The sequence below is a fragment of the Myodes glareolus genome, chromosome 7, assembly GCF_982192425.1.
Source record: "Myodes glareolus chromosome 7, mMyoGla1.1, whole genome shotgun sequence".
In the NCBI taxonomy this organism is placed as follows: domain Eukaryota; kingdom Metazoa; phylum Chordata; class Mammalia; order Rodentia; family Cricetidae; genus Myodes; species Myodes glareolus.
The window spans coordinates 85,765,786-85,788,701 of NC_142032.1; the positions used below are offsets into that span (position 1 = coordinate 85,765,786).

Genomic DNA, 22,916 nt, shown 5'->3' on the forward strand with positions numbered 1-22,916 from the left:
CGCGTGCAGGTGCCTGTGTAGGTTAGGAGAGGGTGTCAGATCGCCAGGAGCTGGAATTCAGGGTGGTTGTGGGTGCTGGGAATTGAACCCTAACCCCCCAGAAGAGTAGGAAGTGTTCTTAACCAACGAACCTTCTCTCAAGCCCCACTTTCTTTTTTAAAGGACAATTATCCAAATTTCATTCATTTACATATTTATTTTGTGTCTGTATGCAGGCAGGAGAATTGAATCGGTCCATCTTCCACCACGTGGATTCCGAGCTAGAACTCAGGCAAGTCAGGCTGGGCGGCAAGCACCTTTACCTGCAGAGTCATCTCACCCGGCCCCACTCATTACCTTTAATTTTATGTTTTAACTGCATATGAACATAGGTATGGGGTGTAGGTGGAATGAGAACATTTCTAAGACAAGCATATGTAGCAAACCCTCCCCCATCTGCCCTCCCCACCCCAGTAACCTTGTAAGAGAGTTAACTGCACCCTCTAGAGAGCTATCTACAAACACACTGAAATATGGTGCAAGGCACATTACTGTCTTAGTTATTATGCGTGTGTTTACACACACACACACACACACACACACACACACACACACACATACGTATAGATGAACCCAAATGGCAACGTTCCACACTTTTCGTGTCCTTGCTACCAAATGACAATTTACCACAATGGGACTTGTATTCCAAGCATTAGGGAGGTGGAGGCAGATTAGGAGTTCAAATCTAGGTCTCAGAGTACCAAAAGAGAGTGAGGGAGGGAAGTGGAAGGGGAGGGGAGGGAATGAAAGAGAGGGGAGAGAACACTGGGAAGGAGAAAGGGGAAGGGAGGGGGCAAGGAGAAGGGGAGAAGAAAGGAGAATGAGAAAGAAGAGGGAGAGGCTCCCGGAGGTATCTGGTCCCCACCCCGCGCCCGTGGGAACGGCCCCGCCCGCCTCTGTGACGTCATCCGGAACCCGACGAGGCGGGGCGGCTGGCCCAGGCGGCTGGAGGGTCCTCGCGGAGCCAAGATGAGCGAGGGCAGCGCGGGCGATCCAGGTCGCGGGTCCAGCCGGCAGCGGGCCACACACCCAGGTAGGACTCGGCGCGACCGTGCGCGCGGGAAGGCGGGGTGGCTGCCCTGGTCGCCAGGAGGGGACCGATGCGGGGAAAACGGTGGGCAGTGGACCTGCCGGACGAGGAGGCTCCCCCGCCCTGTCTACGGAGCTGGGGAGGCAGTCCTCACTTTCCATACGATGACCCATGGACCCAGCCCAGCTTCCAGATCACCGGGGTATCTGTTCTGTAAAGAGACTGTCACAACCTGCCTGCCCTACAGGCTGACTTCGAGCCGCCTGCCCCTGGTATTCTCTTTATATCTACTTGGAAGCCATTCGGTCTCTGGTCTTTATTGCTGTGTGAATTTTGCCAAGTGACTTGCCCTCTCTAAACCTCAGATTGGCTGAGAAACAGTGCGTTATTAATAAATGCTCCCACATAGCCCCAGTTATATTGAGACAGTAGTCAATGGTAGCAGGGAGATTTTCTTTTTCTGTTAAACATACAGTCAGTTTATACAGCGTCCTAAGATTTTATAGAAATGTGTAAAGACACCGCCCGGTAGATACAATAGAGTTGCCAAGCCCCTCAGGCAGGCTTCCTTGTAGTTTGTATTTATTTTGTTTCTATCCTGAGCCAGACTTCATAATGATATCTGTAGGCTGAGTTTCAGCTTGAGATTGTATCTACCATGGCAAAACTTAGCATGCAGCAAGACATAGATGCCAGCGTTGGGTCCTTTGCTTTGGATTGTTTTCAACATCAAGAAGAAAGACCCCAATCCTGGGACAATGCTCTGGAATCAGGAAAAAAAAATTTCAGGCAGGGCTCTATGATAGTTTTTTTTTTTCTCTCTCTCTCTCTCTCCGTCCCAGCATTGCTGATGTCAGCTTCATTTCAGCCCTCCCGTAGCAGTCAGAGACTGCAGTGTGACCAGCCTAGAGTCCCCTAGTGAGGGGTGGGGGTGTGTCTCCTGGTAGAGTTTTCTGGTCTTGCATGAAATTCCAGAATTCCATTCCTGCACTGTGAATGACAAGTGTCTTTGTGGTTGGTTCCAACTGATCTTCCTCTTATCCCAGCACATGCTACACTGTTGCCATTCCTCTCTTCTCCTAACTTCCCTCTAAACTACATTCCCCAGCCTTCTTTTACATTTTAAGTTTTTTGGTTGTTGTTTTTTTGTTTTGTTTTGTTTTGTTTTTTGTTTTTTGGACACTTATCTGTGTAATCCAGACTGACTTTGGACCCCTGCCTCTACCTCCTGACCACTACCTCTGGTTTCACTTGTTTTTAAATTTTGAGACATTGCTCGCTATGCTGCCCAGGCTGGCCTTCAACTTATGACCTGACCTGCCTTGGCATCCTGGGATACAGGTCCATACTACCAGTCCCAGGCAGATACTGTTTTCTGATCTCCTAATCTAGCCTCTTTGGAAAAAGAACCCACGGTGGCATGGTGGGCTGTTTATGAGCAGTGGGTCTATGCCAGGCCTCAGTGTGTGCAGACAGGAGTGAGCCCTCTGGAGGGCTCTGCCCCCTGAATTCATACAGTAAGGTTGTAGTCAGGGACACCTGGTTTTGCAGTTGCCCACACCTTTGACTAGGACTAGAGGGTCCTTTCTATCATGTCCTGATCATGTGGGGTGACCCAGCTTTGCTGGCAGGGTCCCCGCTTCCTCTCTGTCTGGGCCTCCTCAGGGCTGTTTATGCTTCCCCTTAACATGACCCATGTCCTCCGCTGAGCAGCCATCTCCAGAAGAGCAGCCTGGAAGCTGGAGTGTCCCGTGTCTATTCTTGAAGTTCACACTGTGTTTCTGCAATGACTCCTTGGACATGCAGGTCTCCTTGCGCAGTGTGCAGGGTGCTGGGTTTGGATGTGAGCATCCAGATGTTGGGAACATGGCTCTCTGGGGCTGTCCTGGGTCCAGGGGCAATGCTACAAAATGTTGACTGTTGTTATTTAAGGCTGCGCTTCCTTGTACCACCGGGCTTCTGGAAGGTGGACTCAGTACTCATCAGTGCCTGGCACACTCTGATGGTAGTGTTTGCATGGATGCCCTTCTCCATTGGTTCCTGCCCATGCTCATTCCTCCCACGCCCACCTGATGGTACTGTTCTGTTCAAGCCCCTGTCCTTTCACTTTGGGGACCATGACCTACCTTAAAAGAGACTTACATTTCTCTTCCTTCAGGGTCACTTATTCCCAGAAGCTCTCCTTGACTGCCTCTCCCAGGCTGGGCTCTGTCCCTACCATACACTCTTGAGGACCCCTGACTTCCCCGAGGGGGAGGGGTTCTTCCTATACCTGGCTTAATGCATCTTTGTTTTATTTTAAATAGTTTATTATGCAGCGCAGGCCTGCCTGGGACTCACTATGTAGACCTGGCTGGCCTCGAACTCACAGAGATCTGCCTCTCTCGCCTTGCAGATGCTAGAAGTAAAGGCATAGGTCACCATGCCCAGCTGTGTTATCAGCATTTAAGTGTCCTCTATTTTTCTTCATTTTCTTTGCATGGATTCTGTTACAACTAGGCAATCCTGAACGATTGGTCCAACCCCAGACAATGGGACAGTAGGGGAAGACACAGTCACCACCCGCGTTAGTATAAAAATGAAGTGAACCTCCTGTCCTGTGTGCTTGCTCACCCAGTTTGGGTCTTGGTGCATCCTTTTTACAAAAAAGGCATGTCTTGCCAAGCTGCTTTGTCCATGCACTCCTCCGTGTGGTCATTTCTTCCTAACATTTCTTCTCTCCCCTTTCCCTCTCTCTCTCCTCTCTCCGTCCCTCCTTTTCTCTTTCCTTCATGGAGGTTTGCTCATAAGTGTTCAGCTGCTGTTTATGAGCATGGAGTGATGCAGAAGCATGCTCCCTGCTCCCCCGCAGTGAGAACCCACTCTGCACACCTCCATCACCAGTGAGAACCCACTCTGTATGTCCCCACCCCCAGTGAGAACCCACTCTGCTATTCAGGAAGAATAAGGAGAAAGCTCTTTAGTGATAGGCCCACCCTGCCCTGACTGATGTCCAAAGAGGAGCTAACCTGAAGCAGAAGATTTTTTGTTCTTTGTTTTGTTTTGTTTTATTAACCTACACACTTAGGCTTCTATATTCCACATACGCTGTCATCCTTAATTCCCTTTTAGTTCAACCCCAGATCACACTTTAAACAATTTAAACAGAGACGGGAGACTGAAGTCCGGCCACTTGGGCAGATGGGAGAGTTACATAGCAGAGATATTACCAGGAATTTTTTTTTTCTGAGACAGGGTTTTTCTGTAGCTTTGGAGCTTGTCCTGAAGCTAGCTCTCGTAGTTCAGGCTGGCCTCAAACTCACAAAGATCCGCCTGCCTCTGCCTCCCAAGTGCTGGGACTAAAGGCCACCACCCTGGCGCCAGGATCATTTTTTATCCAGTGTTGTTCTGTTTGTAAGTTTGTTACCAGATCTTGCCCACCTGACAGAACTGTGCTTCTCGCGGTAAGAACGCAGGGGACTTAACTGCAGACCAGAACTTCATGATGGTTGCAGACCTGCTCTGCCCTTAGGGACGTGTTCTTTGCCACAACTCTACACTTCAATTATGGCATGATTATTTTATTCTTCCTGCAGTTTTTAGCAAGCCTGAACTACTTTTCTCCAGTCTGGAGGCGGTGCTCCTTCAGCTAAGTTCCACTTTGTGTAACTTATATTTCCTAAGCAAGTTAATCCTTTATAGCAGCAATTTTACTACCTAAAGTTTCTCCCACCTCAGGAGAACGATCTGACCAGCTCTGACTGGTTCCAGTGTATTTCCACCCCCTCCCCACAGAGGCTCCACCTCTCTTCCTCAAGTCCCTCCCCCCGCCTCAGACTTGTGCAACCAGCCCACTTCTACCTCTGTCTGTGGTTCTCCCATCCTGACACTGGTGTGAGTACTTAGTGGCTTTCTCTAAGCATAGCATCAGAATTCATCCATGGTCACATGAAACAGTACTTTAGTCCTTTTCATGGGTGACTAATACTCCATTGCCAGTGGGTCACATTTGTGGTTGCACACATCCTCTGATGGACATCTGGGCTGAGTTAGCCCTTGGGTCCCTGTGGATGGGGTTGCTCAGCCCACATGTGCACAGTTTTCCAGTTTTCTTATTGTTGGAAAACCTTGCCTTTTCCCCTTTCCTCCTGTATTTTGGGCAGAGTCTTAGAGTGTAACCTGATATAGCCTTGTACCTACCTTCTTCCTGTCTCTGTCACTCAGTGCTGGTCTTTTAGGTGTGTACTATGCCTAGCTCCATCAAACATCCAGGGTGACCTCTCCATTTTGCTGTTTAGGTGATGAAGCCCCATGGGATCACCCCTGGAGAACTGTGAGGCACATCAAGGCTGTGTGTGAGCTATGCGAATAGGCCAGGCAGGGCCCCCAGCTTCTCAGGGGTCACCGGGCAGCTTCCCTCTTGAGATCAAACAGAACACCTGTAAAAACACAGGTGGAATCCTTCCAGACACCCAGACAGCCTGGGGAGATTAAAGTCAACTTTCTTCTGTCTTGGGGACAGAGGATGCCAGTTTTCATCACTGACTTTGAGCAAGCGAAGTTCTGTGTGTGTGTGTCTTGCCCAATAGCTGGGGCATGAGATTCTGAGGACAATACTTTGGGATATTGTCCCAGCACCCTGACAGCACCATGGGTAGTTTTGCTTGGTCTTTTGCTAATAGCCCGAGGTTTGGGACATGTCCTTTGTGCCTGGGCTTCTGCAGATACACCATCAGGCATCTGCATGGACTTAAAACTGCTCTTCTACTTGAGTCAAGTCTACTATACCACAATAAACACGAAGACAAATAGCCATTGGCCTGTGGTGTTTGTCTTCCCTTATCTGCTGAGCCCACTCATCCGGTGAATGACCCCACTGCTTTTAGGTGTCTGAAGAGGGTGGAATGTTCTGGACCAGGCTGGCCATTACTTGAGCCCTTTTCAGTCAGAACTTCAGTCAGGGTTCTCGTGGGGATTGGCTCTCTTGAGCTATTTTTGCCCCTCTGTCTGGAGGAGCCCAGCTCTGTCCAGCAACAGTGACCCAGATTAGAGGTGACTTTCTTTGTTTTTTCAGGAAGTGAAAACATTGGATGGAGAAAAGGGGGAAATGTCTTTGCAGGGGTGTGACTCTGCTGCAGGCTGGCTGCTCTCTCTCAAGGAAGATTGTTTGGGTCTGGGACCACCCAGTCAAGCTAGGCTGTGCACTTGGGGTTCCCTCCCAGAAGCAGAAGGATGGAGATGGGGCCCGCTCTAGTCAGGCCCTTGGACTGACCCCCGGAGAGCCAGCCTGCAAGAGACAGGCCAGAGAGTTCTAGGTCAAGGGAGTAAGCAGACAGAAGGATGGGAAGAAAATCCAAGGGAACCAAACTGCTGGGAAAGAAATTACACAAAGGCTTGGGGTGGGGGAGGGGAGTAGTGCCAGCTCAGATGTGAAATGACTCTGAGTTGAGGCAGGAGGATATAAAGAGAAGTGTTTGGGGGCCTTTGATGGCAACGTAAGTGGGAGGAGCCTTCAGGAAGAGGGTACCTGTGGAATATTCCTTTACACTATGTGAATATATGTCTCTGTGATTGGTTCAGTAAAGAACCAATTGACTGGCCAATAGCTGAACAGAATAAAATTAGGTGGGAGAGCCAAACTGAGAATGCCGGGGGGGGGGGGGGGGGGAGGGAGAAAGGGCAGCGTCTGAGAAGTCACAAGCAGATGCGGAGAGAAGCAAGATGGGCATGTTGTACTGAGAAAAGGTACCAGGCCATGTGGTGTTGGGGACCAACCTCAACAAAAATACCTCTTGCCAGGGTAGAAGCATGAGGATTTGGGAATATAGTAAAGAATATGAAGACACGAATGAAAATAATAAAACGGAAAAAATATATAGTATCAGGAGGGAATTCCAGTGAATACTGAAATTTGCCTGTGTTTAATTTCCAGCTGCTTAAAATACCCCTCACCCTGAGCTGGGCTGTGGTGGCGTGCACCTTTAATCCCAGCACTTGGGAGGCAGAGGAAGGAAGATCTCTGTGAGTTTGAGGCCAGCCTGGTCTACAAGAGCTAGTTCCAGGATAGGCTCCAAAGCTACAGAGAAACCCTGTCTCGAAAAACCAAAAAAAAAAAAAAAAAAAATACCCCTTACTCCAAAAGCTAGGCGTTAGACAAAAACTGCATTAACATGTCACAAAGAAATGAACATACCAATGAACATACCAATTGATGGTTGTGGGCTCCATCCACAGTTAAACATTCTGTTGCAAGAACAAAGCAAGTCACACACACACACACACACCTTAGACCAAAACACTCTGTAGGCAAACCACTCCTGGGTGGAATCCAAAGTTATCTCCATAAAGAAACTGGACCCTTAGTTGGCTCCTAAGACTCTTGTTTGAGGTAGGAACACACTTCTAGAGTACCAGGTCTGGCTGTGAGCCACACCTGTTGACAATAACCTTGAGAGAGTATAACTCTCTCTGCTTTACACGAAGGTGGGAGCTTTGCTTGAGGTAGACACACAATAATCTTGAAGGAGCTAGAGGTAAGTTCCCACTCTGACCTTTGGTCAGCATGGAATTAGGCTCATATTTTCGGGCCTCCACAATGTGGCGAAGCATAAGTAAAAAATAGGGATTGATTTAAAATGTAAGAGTTAGGTAGTAACAAGCCTGAGCCGTTAGTCAAGCATTTATAATTAGTATTTAGTCTGTGATTACTTGTGAACAACTTGCGGGACAGAAGCGTCTTCCTGCAGAGGAACCTAAAGGGCAGAGGGCAGGAGGGCTAGTTAAGAAGTAAATAGAGAGGGGCAGGCTCAGAAGGTGGAGTCAGGAGGACCAAGAGTTCAAGGTCGTTCTCGGATAAATAGCCAGTTTGATGCTAGCCTGGGCTACGTGAAGCGTTGTCTCCAAAGGCAAAGGAGAGCAAAAATGCTCGTCAGCCAAGCCTGGTGACCTGAATTTGATGTCTGGGGTTCACATAGCAGAAGGAGAGGACTCCTCAAACTTCTCTACTGGGCTCCGTGGTGGTCTTCTTACCTCCACACGCATGTGCCCCCTGGTTTACCCACCTGCCCACAGCAGGTAAGTGTAATTTTAGAGACCAAACTTAAACAGAATAGGGGAAGAGCTAAGCAAGGCACCCGTGACCAGTCAGCTGGAAGCAGAGGAATGGGGGAGTGCAGCTGCTTTTTTCTTTTCACTCTTTGCTCTTTGGGGGTCTGCCACCCAGTTCCCAAATAAATACACGGAGTCTTTTTCTTACTCATGAATGCCCGACCTTCACTTGGCTTGTTTCTAGCCAGTTTTTCTTAAACTATTCCATCTACCTTTATGCCTCTGGACTTTTACCTTTCTCTATTCTATATTTCCTTCTTCTTTCTCAGTTGCTGGCTGGATGCCTGCTCCCTGGTGTCCTCTCCTTTTCACGATCCCCTCTCTTCTCTTCCTATTTATTCTCTGTCTACCAGCCCTGCCAATCCTTTATCCTGCCTACCTCTTAGCCGTTCAGCTCTTTATTCGACCCATCATGTGTTTTAGACAGGCAAAGTAACAACGTCACAGAGTTAAACAAATGCAACATAAAAGAATGAAGCACATCGTTGCATCATTAAACAAATATTCCGTAGCATAAACAAATGTAACACATCTTCACCTAATATTCCACAGCAGGGTGGTACTAAAGCGTGGAGGCCATCCTTGGCTGTATAGGGAGGTTCTGGGTTCTGTCTCCAACAGAGGGAGGAGGGAGAGTAGGAGAGAGGAAGGAAGGGAGGACCAAAAAACATGAGAAAGGACCCTCCTCCACCACACACACACTCCTGGTTTCTGATTGCTGTCCCTCACTGGCTGACACCCAGGTCTAGAGCACTGCCCTCCCCTTTCTGAGAAGCTGTTAGAACTCTGGCTACTTGGGGACTGGAGAGATGGTTAAGAGCACTGGCTGCTCTTCCAGGGGACTTGGGTTCAGTTCCCAGCATCCACATAGCAACTGTCTATAATTCCAGTTATAGGAGATCTGACATTCTCACTGACATACCAATGCAAAACACCAATGCACATAGGTTAAAAAATACATGTGTATGTATATATGTCTATGTAAATATATAAGTATATATAAACTAATATTTTGTGTGTGTATGTATACATAAATACATATAAAAACTCTGACTACTGAATGGGGTCCTAAGTCCAGCATCCTATGACCCAAGGAAGAGCAAGGGCCCCTTAGTTGTGTGTGTGTGTGTGTTTAATATTAGCATTTCCTTCCCCAGTGGCAAGCTGCGTCTCTCTGGGGACACAGCTCCATAATAAGTCTCCAGGCTAGCATGGGTTTCCTCTTAACATCTAAACTTATAGATGGGATAGCTTGAAAGCCCACGAATTGTGTCCACAGTGACTGCGGAGGCAGCTAGGGGCAAGCCTCTCCCGCCTGCACTGGGCCCTCTTCCAGTCTGTCTTTCTGGGTAACCAGTAGACTCCCTAACTTCGCCTCCCTCTTGACTAGTTTTGAGTCTTTTAGTGGACATCAAGATCCTGCTACACCTGGGCTTGCAGTCCTTGGGGCTCCAAGGGACCTGCCCCCTGGCTGCCCAGTGAGCAATGTGGAGGTGTCCGTGACAGTGGACCCGGTGTGTGTGTGTGTGTGTGTGTGTGTGTGTGTGTGTGTGTGTGTGAAGAGGCCTCTGGTAGAGCTTAGGGGAGCAGGGAGGCCCGGGTCAGGCAAGCTGCAGCCTGTTTGTGTGGACTCCACAAGCCCGAGTGTGTAACAGTTCTTTCAAGAACTCGGGGGGCTGGAGAGATGGCTCAGTGGTTAAGAGCATTGCCTGCTCTTCCAAAGGTCCTGAGTTCAATTCCCGGCAACCACATGGTGGCTCACAACCATCTGTAATGAGGTCTGGTGCCGTCTTCTGGCGTGCAGACATACACACAGACAGAATCTTGTATACATAATAAATAAATAAATAAATATTAAAAAAAAAAAAAAGAACTCGGTGAAGTAAGGGTTTGTCCTGGATAGTTTTTACTGTCAACTTGACACAACCTGAATCACCTGGGAAGAAGAAACCTCAGCTGAAGGGACTGCGCCTATCAGATTGGCCTATGGCCATGTCTGTGAGAGGTTGTCTGAACTGGTGATGGATGTGAGAGAGCCTGAGACTCCCTCCGAGGCAGGATCTGGGCTAGATAAGACCCACCCGGGCTATTGAGACAGTGGGGTGAGCGTGAGGAGCGTGAGCCAGAGAGGAAGCCAGTAGGCAGTGTTCTTCCAGGGTCTCTGCTCCTGCTTCCTGTCTCCAGCTGCTTGCCTTGACTTCCCTCGGTGATGGGCTTGTTACCTGGAAGTGTAAGCCAAACCAAACCTTTGCAACTCAAGTAGTGCTTGGTCCTGGTATTCATCACAGCAACAGAAAGCAAACCAGGACAAGATGTTTTATCTTTGTGGAGTCTGAGGCACAGGGAAGTTACCTGACAAGCCACCTGTGGTCACTTGCATGTGGCTTATTCCGGAGGACCTGTGTGTTGGAGGCAGGGTCCCCAGAATGCTGGTATTGGAAAGTGATGGAGCGTGATGTGGTGGCCTGTGTAATCTTAGCAGCTGGGAGATGGAGCCTGGAGGATTGTTGTTCAAGGCCACCTTCTGCCAGCTGGAGTTACACGAAATCCTGTCTTGAATCAAACAAAACAAAACAAGAGGGGGAACTTAATGGGGGAGGGAGTGTCCTCCAAAGAGACCGGGGATCTCCAGGCTCCTCTCTGACTTCCGGTGACTTCAGCGAGGCCGTACTATACCCTGTGTCCTGCCAGAAGCAGTAGCTCCGTGGCCCTCGCTAGAGCTGAGCCCAGCACCATGAGCTGCCAGAACTGTGTGAAGTCAGCCTGCTTATGAAGCACCAGTCGCTTTGGGCATCTTGTGACAATTCAGTGGTGGAAACCAGGCCAGCAGACTACAGTCACCCAGGAGCAGAGTCATTCCCAAGGCCACATATCCCTGTGTCCATCTGTTAGGTGCCGGGGCCACTGCCATGGCAGACGTGCGGCGTGAGCATGTCCTGCTGAGGTGTTCTCATTGTAGCTGCAGAACAGAATAATGCATGAGACTCACCAGGAAGCCAGTGTAAGAGTTGTCGATAACTATGGTGTGTGCTTATGCTCCCCAGAGGCCGCTGTCCTTGCTGCTAGGAAAACTGAAAATTACTTATAGTATTTATTTAGTATTATTATTTGTGTGTGCACGTATGCATGAGTGCGTTCGTGCAGGTGTGCATGCATGTGGTGGTCAGAAGGTAACCTCAAGTAACATTTCTCAGGTGCTCAGGTGCAGCCTTTTTTTTTTTCTTTTTTACACACAGGGTCTCTCACCGACCTGGAACTCACCAAGTACAAAGCAAGCAGGCTAGGCTGGCTCCAGGGCTCCACCTGCCTCTGCCTTCCCAGTGCTAGGATTAGACACATACCACTATGCTGTTTTTTTCATGTGGGTCCTGGGATTGAACTCAGTTCCCTGTGCTTGCAAGCAAGCAAGCACTTTACCAACAGAGCCATCTCCCCAGCCCCATTTGTTTATATTTATTTCGAGAAAGAGCCTCGCCCAGACTGTCATCAGATTCTCAATCCTCCTGCCTCAGCCTCTTTGTTTTTGAAGCAGTCTTGGCAGAGAGAAGACACCTCCCACGCACATCAGAATCATCTCACACGCTAAACTTTGTCAATGAAGAGTGAGTCTCAGCTTCCACGTGTCTCACCGCATCAGCCATCACCTGGTTTTGTGAATGAGCTTTTGTTAGAACACAGCTGTGACTGTCACTTGGGAATTTTTTCTGCTACGTGGGCAGCAGATACTAGGGGCGCGTGGTTTTCTGTCCGGCTCTTGTCTAAACACTTTACACGTGAGAGCCGACCAGGGAGGCACAGGATAGTCAAGACACACGCTAGCCTACAGCAAGGAGGAGGAGGAGCTGGGGTGCAGCGCCAGGCAGGTGGCTAGGGAGGCGGGGCTCCGTCCTACAGACCTTTCCAAATCATCAGGCACACTGACTCACAGGAACTGGCCGGTTCTCTATGATCTCTAATAAGCACACCCGACTTTCATCTAGCTCAATACCTAGATGATCCAAATACTTCACCCAGTGGTAGCTCTGATTAGCAAGTTAGTCACCTGCTCCTGAGGGCTGTTTGCTCACCTGGTTGTAAAATGTGGGGTCCTGGCCAGCCAGACCCCTGACCCACATGGCCAGCTGATGTGACTGAGGTTGTTTCTCCTAGCCCGCTGCCCAGGTGTCTGGTGGGCAGACGACACTTCTCCCTTCTTCCCCACGTTCCTCTTCCACAATATCCCCTACAGCCCCGGCCACAGGTAGCTTTGGACATGTGACCAGATGAAAGCTTCAATTCCTCCATCACACTTTAGTGGCCAGAGACCTTTTCCTTCTGGCTTAGGTTTCCTTTGCTGAGGACCGGGAACAGAAGCAGCTTGGGGAGGAAAGGGTTTACTTCAGCTCCACTTCCATCACTGAGGAAAGCCAAGGAGGCAGCTGAGGGCATGGAGGAATGCTGCTTACTGGCTTGCTCTTGTGGTCTGTTTTCTAATACACCCCAGGACCGGGATCACTTGCTCTGGGGTGGCCCCACCCACAATGAGCTGTGCCCTCCTACCTCATTAATCAAGAAAGTGTCCCACAGACTTGCCTACAGGCCAATCCAGTGGAGGCATCTTCTCAATTAAGATTCCCTCTTATGATCTCTGAGGGCGCCAGGCATCCACATGGTACAGACACATGCAAACAAAACACTCATACACATAAATAAATCTCAAAAGTAAAAGTGAGTCCCTCTTCTCATATATGCTGAGGTTTATGACAAGTTGGCAGAAAAGCAACCAGTACATAGACCTTCCGTGTGTGCCCAGCTTGGACCACAGCCATGCTATCATGTAGAGACAGCAATAGCCACAGTGATCTCTATTAAACTTTAGCCAGAGCAGCATTGCTCTGCCACAAATCCCTCATGGTTCTCACTTTACCAAACAAAAGGCCCCATGTGACTTGGCTTGTCCCCCACCCCCACGTCCTACGGTCCTCCCTGGTGACTCTCTCACCAAACTGTTTCTCAAGTCAGCTGAGTTCCAACTGCCTCAGGGCCTTTGCACTTGCTGTTTTCCTCTTTGATAGCCTTTCCCAGGATGGCTGCATACCTATTTCTTGTTTCTTGCTGTTTTCCCAGCCTTCTGCAAATCGCCACCTGATATATGTTATTACTCATTTAATGTTTGTCTTTTCAAAATAGAATGTAAGTTTCAGAAAGGTGTGCAGTATTCAGGAGTGTGTCTCAGTCTGAACTGTTGGGCCTGTGGTAGTTTCTCATCAAATGTGCTCGAGTGGCTGAGGGGATGAGGGAGTGGCTGGGGCACAGGTGGGAGGATGGGGATCTTTGGGGGAGCAGCAGATGAGGGAGTGAATGGGGCACGGGTGGGAGGATGGTGATCTTTGGGAGAGCAGCAGGTCTTAGGAAGTTCTTGAGCTTTTGTGTGTGGTGGGAGGTGCCCATGTGTTGTGGAATATGTTTGGAAGTCAGGACAATCTACAGCAGTTGCCCCTCTCCTTCTACCAAGTAGGTCCTCAGGATGAACTGAGGTCATCAGGCCCGGTGACAGCTGCCATACCTCTGAACCATCTCAATGGCCCCTTCGGATATTTTTTTTTTTAAACATTTGATGGGTATCTTGTGGCACCTTTTTAAGTCTCTGAATTCTGGAAACTTGTAGGTAAAAGCCTTTGGAATCTGTATGTGTGTTTTTTTTTTTTCCAGGCTTCCTACCTCCAGTTCGCTTCCAGAATAACAGTGAAGTCACAGTCAAGTCACAGGGAAGGGACAAGCATTCAGGAATCAGTGTACCCAGACTCTGTAATCAGTGTCTCCCTGATTGTGTTAATCACAGGTCATTTAGGAACAATGAATTGTAATTCTAACAGACCAAAGTGCATTTCCATAAACAAGACTATGGAAAGAACCTGAAACAAGGACATCAAAGAGAGTCAGTGTCTCCTGCCAGGTTTTTTTCCCCTTTAAGAGGTTTCAGTGTAGAGCTGGGAATGGTGGCTCACACCTGTAATCTGAGGCCTAGACAGGCTTAGGCTAAATGATCTTAACTTTGAAACCAACCTGGGCTACAGAGTGCATTCCAGGTTAGTCTGGGATACATAGAGACACACTCTGAAAAATAACAACAATTTTTTCTTTTGTTTCTCTCTTTTCTTTTCTTTTTTTTTTTTTTGTTTGGTTTTTCGAGACAGGGTTTCTCTACAAATCTCTGGCTGTCCTAGAACTCACTCTGTACACCTGGCCTGCCTCTGCCTCCCTGAACCCTGGGATTAAAGGCGTGCACCACTGCTACCTGGCTTCAAATTTTATTTTCAATTGTAAAAATTTATTGTCCATATAGAAAAGAATAATAAGGAAAATGCTTCATTTTTTCCCCCTTGACTTTTATAGCCTGCTTTCTGGGGTACTAACCATGTACTTTGACCAAAAGCTTGGTAATTGAACACTGTGCCCTCAGCAGCAGATTCATCCATTTCCAGTTCATTCATTCATTCATTCATTCATTCATCATGTATCTGTTAGACACTGTCATGTGCTAAGCCCTGTGCAGACCCTGATGATTCAAATGTGGTCCCCAAGAGAGGACAGAGCCAGCACACATTAAATGGCATAGATTAAGGATGGGGAGGACCGTTGTAGAGTGGGCACTTAGGAGATGTGGAGGTTGGAGAAGTGGGAGAAATCTCATCCCATAAAGAGCAAACCTTCATTCTCTTCATAGCTCCTGGCCAACAGAATGGGAGTTCTCCCCCAACCCCATTATCTGAGGTTTTGCTGTCTGTGGCTTTAGGAACCTGTGGTCAAGTCTGGTCTAAAATATTAACAATTCCTGAAATAGCTTATAGATTTCAAGTAAAGTGATGAAATCACATAGCTCTTGCTTTATCTGATATCCGGAATGCCACAGTGTATCCATGCTGTATGCAACATCACCCATATCTTTGTCCCCTTGGGAGTGTTTGCGTTTAAGTCCCTGCTGTCTCACACACAGCGATGTAAGCCAAAGAGAAGCTGAAGCGCTTCCTGAGTTGAAGAAGACCAAGTCTGACTTACTATGAAAAAGAAGACAAGAACACTGTGTGCTGAGCCTGCTGTGATGACAGAATGTGTTCCCTTCCAAGGAATCCATGACGGCTTTGCTGTCACACCTCAAGCTGCAAAGGCTGGTCTGGGCCAGTGGCTCAGTGGTTAAGTACAAATGCTGCTTTTGCAGAGGCTTGGAGTTTAGCTTCCAGCACCCACATCGGGCTGCTCACAACTGCTTGTAGTTCCAGCCCCAGGGGATCCGATGCCCTCTTCTGGCCTCCTCAGGCACCTGCATGCACACACATGACCCCCCCCCCCCCAATATTTAAAAGTAAAAGCAACTGCAAAAACTAAGGTCACAGTGTACGTAAGTGCTTAGTTTTGATGGAAAAGACAGAGCTGGCATTGTAACTCTGATAGAGGACTTGCCTCACATGCCCAAGGCCGTTCATCCCCAGCAACATAAACACACTTGAATGGGAGGGTGCGTGCGTACGGGCGTGCGTGCGGGCGTGCGTGTGTGGTATAGAGAGAATGCCATGATATTCTTTGTTTCAGGCATCCCTTGGCATCTTAGACCATATTCCATGTGGGAAAAGAGGGCACTATTGTAATTCCCACAGTAACTGACAGACTCTCCATGACCCACGAGGCCCCTTCTTCCCTGGAGTTCCACAAACCTGCAAGTAGGACGCAAAGCCCTCAAGTAGGAGCACAGCACCATATTAGGCTGAAGCCGCTCTTGGCAGGCACGCTGTGGGAGCTCAGGGCCCTTGGTGCCATTCGGGTCATGCTTGGCCAGTCTCCTGGGAGAGTTCATGTTTTTCACTAAGGTTGGGTGGACTGTAGAAATAGTTGCCAGGACCCAAGGAAGCCTTCCACATGTCCTTGCTTCCGCCCTGTCATCTGTTTGTCCATCCATCCATCCTTCCAATGGAAGATTTTCTAGGGGCAAGACACTGCTCTAGACTCAGAGGCTCAACTTTGAACTGAGCCTGGGGGTGCAGGCCTGTCAGCCCAGCTGCTGAGGAGCCTGAAACGGGAAGATTTTGAGTTCGAGGCTGCTCTGGAGAACTTAGTGAGACTGTTACAGTACAAAGAAAATTTAAGACGTGGCTGACATTAGAGCATTTGACTGACATTTGTGAGGTCCTGGGTTCAGTCCAAGTTCTGAAAAAGAGAAAAGGTAGCTCCGTGCTTGACCCGTATGTACCACCTGAGGTCACCTCATCCTCCCGCTTTGGTAACAGCCTAAATGCTGCTGGCTGGTCCCAGCGGCCAAGAAACGCCTAGTATTTCTAGACAGTCACCCTGATGTTGGAAATATGCACATGATGACTAAACAGCCCCCACACTGACCACTGACCCAAGTCAGAGGAACACGTGACAATCATACTCCCCAAGAATGGGCTGCCCTAGGCTCAGAGAGGTGCAGTGAGCGACCTTTGTAAGATGCCAGAGCTGAGACTGTCTTGACCTTGAGCCCCAGGCAAGCCATCGTCTTTCTGAGCCTCAGTTTCCCTCTTAAAAAGCCAGAGCACTGAAGCCTCCTGTGTCTACCTGTGAGGGGTCAGCTGGAGCTTTGAAGCCAACACAGTCCTGTATGGAAGCTCAGAGAGGACATGGTAATGAAGACATTGCTGGATGTGTTTTATTTAAATGTGGGCCATTTCCCTGAGTGGCTGAGGAGAGAAGCCTGTATACGCTATAACATGCAGCCATTACTGCTTTATGTGTGTGACATTTTAGTGTTTACAAGGCCATTTCCAATCCACAGCCCATTTCATGGGGGAGTTGGAACTTGAGGGAGCTGATAGTACGTTAGGTCCCCAGTCCCAGTGCTTAATAGTAGGTGGGCAAGCTCCTTTCTCTCCTGTGGAGAGGAATCCTCTTTTTTTTTTTTTTTTTTTTTTTGCCACAGCACATGTGGAGGTCAGAGAAAATTCTTCAGGAGTTGATCACTCCTACTGTGAGTTCTGGGGAGCTAACTCAAATCCCCAGGCTGCATTGCAAACCCTTTTATCTGCTGAGCCTGCCCCATGATGGTGAATTTCCATCCTCAACTCGACTGTCCACTCTTTGATTCTAAATCCAGTCAAGTTGAGTCAGGGTCATGTTGTGTGACCCAGTCTGACCCTCTCTCTTGCAGCAATCCTCCTGCCTCAGCTTCCTGACTGCTGGCCTTACATGTATACACCCCTAGGCCTAGCTTCTGGTACTTCTCACAGCCATGCCCAAAGTGAGTGCTCACTGTGGCTTACAGTGACAGGGATCTGTGACTTGTGGCATTAGATGCCCTGTTCCTGAGACCGTAGAACTGATATCTTCCTGGGATGGCCTGGCTGGTGGGTACTGTGCAGCAGCTGAAGCCAGGCCAGGCTGCAGCCCCCACCCTGCGCTGGTCCCTGACCCCACAGCTGAATATTCAACAGACTCCATATTCAAAGACCTTTGTTCTTGGTTAATAACAGTTCTTTGTTGCTGCCTGGGGGGAGGAGTGACCCCAAGGCAGCACCCGTGCCCTATTGCCTTCTATGCCGAACCTCCTAATGACTGGAGGCAGCCCTGTCTGATAGAGTGGCTCACATCCTCAGGGTGTGTCAGGGTGCATGTGGCATGGCTTGCTCATGAGGTTGGCAGAGCCCAGGCGCGTGTCTTTGCGTCATCTGCAACAGCATAACTACCGTGGTGTGTCTAGGCATGCCTATCGGGAGGGCAGAGGGTAGGGAATCGGTTCATTCCAGAGAGACCTGGAGTGCTGGTCCCTTGTCCTCCCCCAGCCCTCTCACACTTTCGGGTGCATTCAGTGTGTGTGTGTGGGGGGGGGGTACACTGTGTGTCTGTCACCTCCCTGAGAGCTTACAGCCTTGTGAGCACCTGTGATTCTCTAGCCGTAGCTACTGTACACAGACGTGTCCTTGGGGTCTCACTGTGCAGCCCTGGGTGGTTTCAAATTCAGGATTCTCTGTCTTGGTCTCCTGAGAGTCAGGATCACAGTCTGGGTTCCAGCAGCCTACTGGGGCCATCTGTTAAAGTCAGAACACAGTCAGCTCTGGTTCAGAGTCTTCAATGACTCCTCTCTTGGTGACATCTGCAGCTCACATCAACCTGTAGGATCTCACTGGGTTTAGCCCAGCCATGCAGGCCTCTTACTTTTCTCTTTTCCACACCCCCATACGATGCCCACATGGATGTTCTCTGTGCCTGGGGACAAAGACAAGGGCCTTGGTTCTTGTCAATGGGTTCTACTGCCTGGATCTCTTTTAAATTGCATTTATTTGTTTATGTGGTGCATGAGGGTGTGTGTATGCATGCTGTGGTGCATGCTAGCAGTCAGGGGACAGCTGCTGGAGTTGATTCTTCCCTTCCATCACATGGGTTCCAGAAATTAAACTCAGATCCTCAGCATCCGTGGCATGTGCCTTTACTCTCAGAGCCATCTTGCTGGCCCTGACTGGTTTCTTGCATGACTGGCACCCAAATGCCCAGAAGTGGCCTCTTTTATGACTTGTGACTGGCAGAATACTTTTCTTTTGTGCTCTTTGGTTAGAGCAAGTTACCGCTTGGGCTTTGGGGAGGGGGACATAGGAGGGCTATGATGACTTCACCATCCGCCAACCAGGTGGACTTCTGGGCTCCTGTCTGTCCATCCTTGTGCAGTCAGGAGTTTGCACACCTTTCTGCATGCTATATGCACTGCTGCCCCCTGGTTCCCTGCACTTCCTGGGATCTGCTCTTGCCTACATAGCCTCAAGTCTGTGCCTTCTTTTCCCTGAGCTTCAACTAAAGGAAAAAATTGACCAAAACAGAAGGAACGAAAACCAGCGTCCCCATCCATCCCAGTCTCCCCTCTGTCCTTTACCCTTCGGCATCCCCCACTGTGCATTTGTGTTTTGTTTTTATTTTGTACTTAGGACTTCTTGCCATACGTTAATACCAGTTAATATTGACTGGTCCTCCTCTCTCCCACCTCAGAATATAAGCTGCACAAGAGGAGGATATTTTCCTTGGTTACCATAGTATCCCTGGCTCCAGAAAGGACACATCGTAGGCCTATTCATTGAACAACTATTTGGGATGAGGACACTGAAGCTCTGAGAAGTTAACTCCCCCCAAACACACAGCAATAAAGGGACCAGGTCAGGATTCTAACTTAGCCATCTAGTGCCCAACAGGAAGGACAGAAGTTAGGATGTCCATGGAGGCAATTGCTTAGGTAATCATGGCTCTTACACACAATCATCTCCCACACTTACTGGGGATAGAGCACACATTGCTAGCTTCATTCAGCAAATGGATCAGGCATTTAGCTAATGGTTACAGGTATCTTACAACCTAAGTTTCATGCAGGTACATCTATAGAAAGCGAAGATGATTTCACTGTCCTGTGCATCATCCTGGACAACTAAGGGTGGCCAGGACTGGGGAGATGACTTAGTAGTCATCTCCTTGACCACTAAATGTGAGGACCAGAGTGTGGATGCCCAGATCCCATGTAAACGCTGGTGGACAGCGGAGTAGTAACTCCAGTGCTCAGAAGGCAGAGATGTCCCATCTCTTGGAGCAAGCTGGCCAGCTAGACTATCTGGATGGGTGAGCTCTGGATTCAAGTGAGAGAGCCTGCTTCCATATATAAGGTAGGGAGTGATGGAGGGGGACGCCCGGCATTGTCCTTACTGACATATGCATACATGTGCACCTGTACACACACACGCACCCCCACACAGGAGAGCACCCACACCCAAGCAAACGAAACAAAGCGGAATGACGCAGATATGTAATTTGTGTTGACACAGGTTTGTTATTCCCACTACACAGGAGACCAAGGCAGGAGGATTCCAAACTCAAGCTCAGCCCGGGAAACTTATCAAAACCTTTTCTAAATAAATAAAGGGCTGACTAGGTAGCTCAGTGGTAGAGCACTTGCCTAGCATGTGTGAGGTCCTGGGTTGAATTCCCAGCACAGTAAAAGAGAGAAGAAAGTCCATCTGATACTCTGTCACTGGCTGGGTGAGTGACTGTCCCCAAGGCTTGCTCATAGTCTCTGAGAATCAAAGGCTTTCAAGCCGTCTGAAGTGAATGTTGCTTTTCTTCTCTCACCCAGAGAACATGTCTCTGGGTTCTAGCTGCTTCTCTCCGCCTGTGAACTTTCTTCAAGAGCTGCCAAGCTATCGATCAGTAGCACGCAGGAGGACAAACATCGTCTCCCGGGACAAGCAGAGCGGCACCCTGCTAAAGCCGACAGACTCCTTCAGTTCCCAGCTGGATGGAGGAATCACAGAAAACCTCAACAGTCAGTCCATCCGCAAGTACGCGCTGAACATCTCGGAGAAGCGGAGACTGAGGTTTGTTCAGGAGCTGCCTGGAAGTGGTCGTGCTGCAGGTCAGCTGGGAGGGCTGTATGTGGTGTGTTTGTCACATGTGGAACCGACAGCTCATTCTGGAGTGAGCATCCCTAAGCTGTGGTGGCACGTGACCTTCAAGACCTTCAAGAGGTTGTTCACCTTCTGCTTGATAAACAGTCCCAGGGGGGAATGTTGCAGCCAGACTCATGCTGATACTCTGTGTGTGTGTGTGTGTGTGTGTGTGTGCATGTGCACATGTATATGTGTGCATGCACCCATGTAGGGGCCAGAGTTGACATGCAATCGTGCTCTGTAATTCCACCTTAATTTGGGAGTGGGGGCGGGGCAGACTCTCTCACTGAACCTGGAGTTCAGCCCTTGACTGTTCTGGCTGGCCAGCAGGTCCCTAATAGGACAGTCTCGTTACCCCCAGTTCTGGGGTTACAGGCAGGTCCTAGGGATTTCAATCAGGTCCTCAGGCTTATACATTGCACACTTTACCCACAGCCATCACCCCAGGCATCTTCTCTCCCTTTTTTAATGTCAAGATCTCGCTGTGTAACCTAGTTAATCTTGAACTCATCTGTCCCAGCCTTCCAAACGTTAGTGTTACAGGCGTGTGCATCATATCCGTCCATCTGTCTCTCCACCCATCATCAGTCTCTCATCTATCCATCATCATCATTATCATCTGTTCATCCACTAATCTGTATCCTTCCCTCCATTTATCTGTATCCATCCATCCATCATCTCTCCTTCTATATCTGTATTTGCATACCTCCATCAATTTATCTGTATCTGTAGCCATTTGTCTATCCTATCTATCCAACCATTTCTCTATGCCTGTATCTGTATCTCTCCATTTGTCTGTCTAAGCGTACTCTGTGCTATGGGAAAGAGTTCACCTTTCATGAATACGGCAGTACATGTTACATGTACATATTTTTTGTGAATCTTGGTTTTTGGTTAGTGGTGGGTCTTTATTAAGAATGAATTAAACACCAGCTACGGTGCTTATGACAGAGTGGAGAGCAAAGCAAACCTGGCCTGCCCAGGGCTGTCATGGAAACAGTAGTCTGTGTTCCTGGGGCAGAGGACCACAGAGACAAATGTTCCACATTCTCAGCCTTTAAAGAGCTTGGGGCATCAGGCTGGGCTTGGTGACACACACCTTCAATCCCAGCCCTTGGGAGGCAGAGGCAGGTGGGTGACTCTCTCTGAGTTCAAGGCCAGCCTGGTCAATATAACAAGTTCCAGGCCAGTCAGAGCTATATCATGAGACCCTGTCTCAGCAACAAACAAAACCACCGCCTGTAGCCTATTGGGAGAGATGGACATTAATTGGAGAAGATGTGCCATCAAAAGAAGGGGTATCCAGGAGGTGAACTAGGAGAATTCGATCAACTGGCAGGGTGAGGCAAGAGTCAGGAATGGCACTGCCGGGCCATTGTACTGAGCACACAGTACCCATTGTGATTGACAGCTTATAATTCAGTGGTACTGAGCCTGTTGGCAATGCAGTGCCTCCATCACCACCAGCTACTTCCAAAGTGCTTTATCTCTGCAGCTGGAAACTCTGTATGCATTACAAAAGCACTCCGTTCCTCCTCCTTCGGCCCAGGCAGCCAGGCACCTGCTGTCTCTGGGTTTGTGTGTGCATGGAATATGTTTTCCCCACTTTGTGTCATGCTTTCAGGGTTCGTTCACTCTGGAGCATGTGTCAGCACCTCACCCCTTGCTATGGCTAATATTCCAAAGTTATGACCAAGGGCTCCCATCCAGGGTGCCGTGGAAGCTTAGACTCGATGCTGCCTTGTTGCCGTGCTCATGGCCATGTTTCGATGCAGGGACATTCAGGAAACCCAGATGAAGTATTTATCGGAGTGGGACCAGTGGAAGCGGTACAGCAGCAAGTCCTGGAAGAGGTTCCTGGAGAAAGCCCGCGAGATGACAACCCACCTGGAGCTGTGGCGGAAGGACATCCGCAGTATCGAAGGTAGAGCCGTTTGCTGCCCAGCAGGCCAAGCAGTGGGCGGGGGTGGGGTTCTGAAGCCTACCAGCAGGGGCACCTAGGATAAGCTCAGGGAAGAGCGAAGCGGAAAACGGGTAGCACCAGAGAGCATTCCTTTGCACACGTCTGCAACAACTGAGTCTCACATTGATGTAAAGATAGATGCATGGACCACGGGCAGGATAGGACTCAGAACACATGTCCAGACAGAAACAATTGACATCAGAAGCATGTGGCCAAAGCTGTGAAGCCCTTCCTTTTCTACACTGCTCTTGGAGACTCATTCAGAAGCAGCTGTGGATCACACATGAAAACGCTCTAGGAAGCTGGGCTTCAAGTAAAGAATAGAGCCTGAGAGTTGCTGATGACCCGAGTGGATTCCTGGGATCCACGT

At 49.0% G+C, this 22,916-nt stretch overlaps 1 protein-coding gene across 1 annotated transcript in view; it reads left to right on the plus strand.

Annotated features, from left to right (window-relative positions):
- The first annotated feature begins 947 nt into the window (after positions 1-947).
- Tmc7 (transmembrane channel like 7) overlaps positions 948-22,916 on the plus strand; it is a 48,794-nt gene continuing 26,825 nt past the window's right edge. The window contains exons 1-3 of the mRNA XM_087908535.1: positions 948-1,072; positions 20,271-20,511; positions 22,359-22,507. Of these exons, the coding sequence (XP_087764661.1) occupies positions 1,009-1,072; positions 20,271-20,511; positions 22,359-22,507 (454 nt within the window). The 5' untranslated portion in view covers positions 948-1,008. The remainder of the gene's footprint in view (positions 1,073-20,270; positions 20,512-22,358; positions 22,508-22,916) is intronic.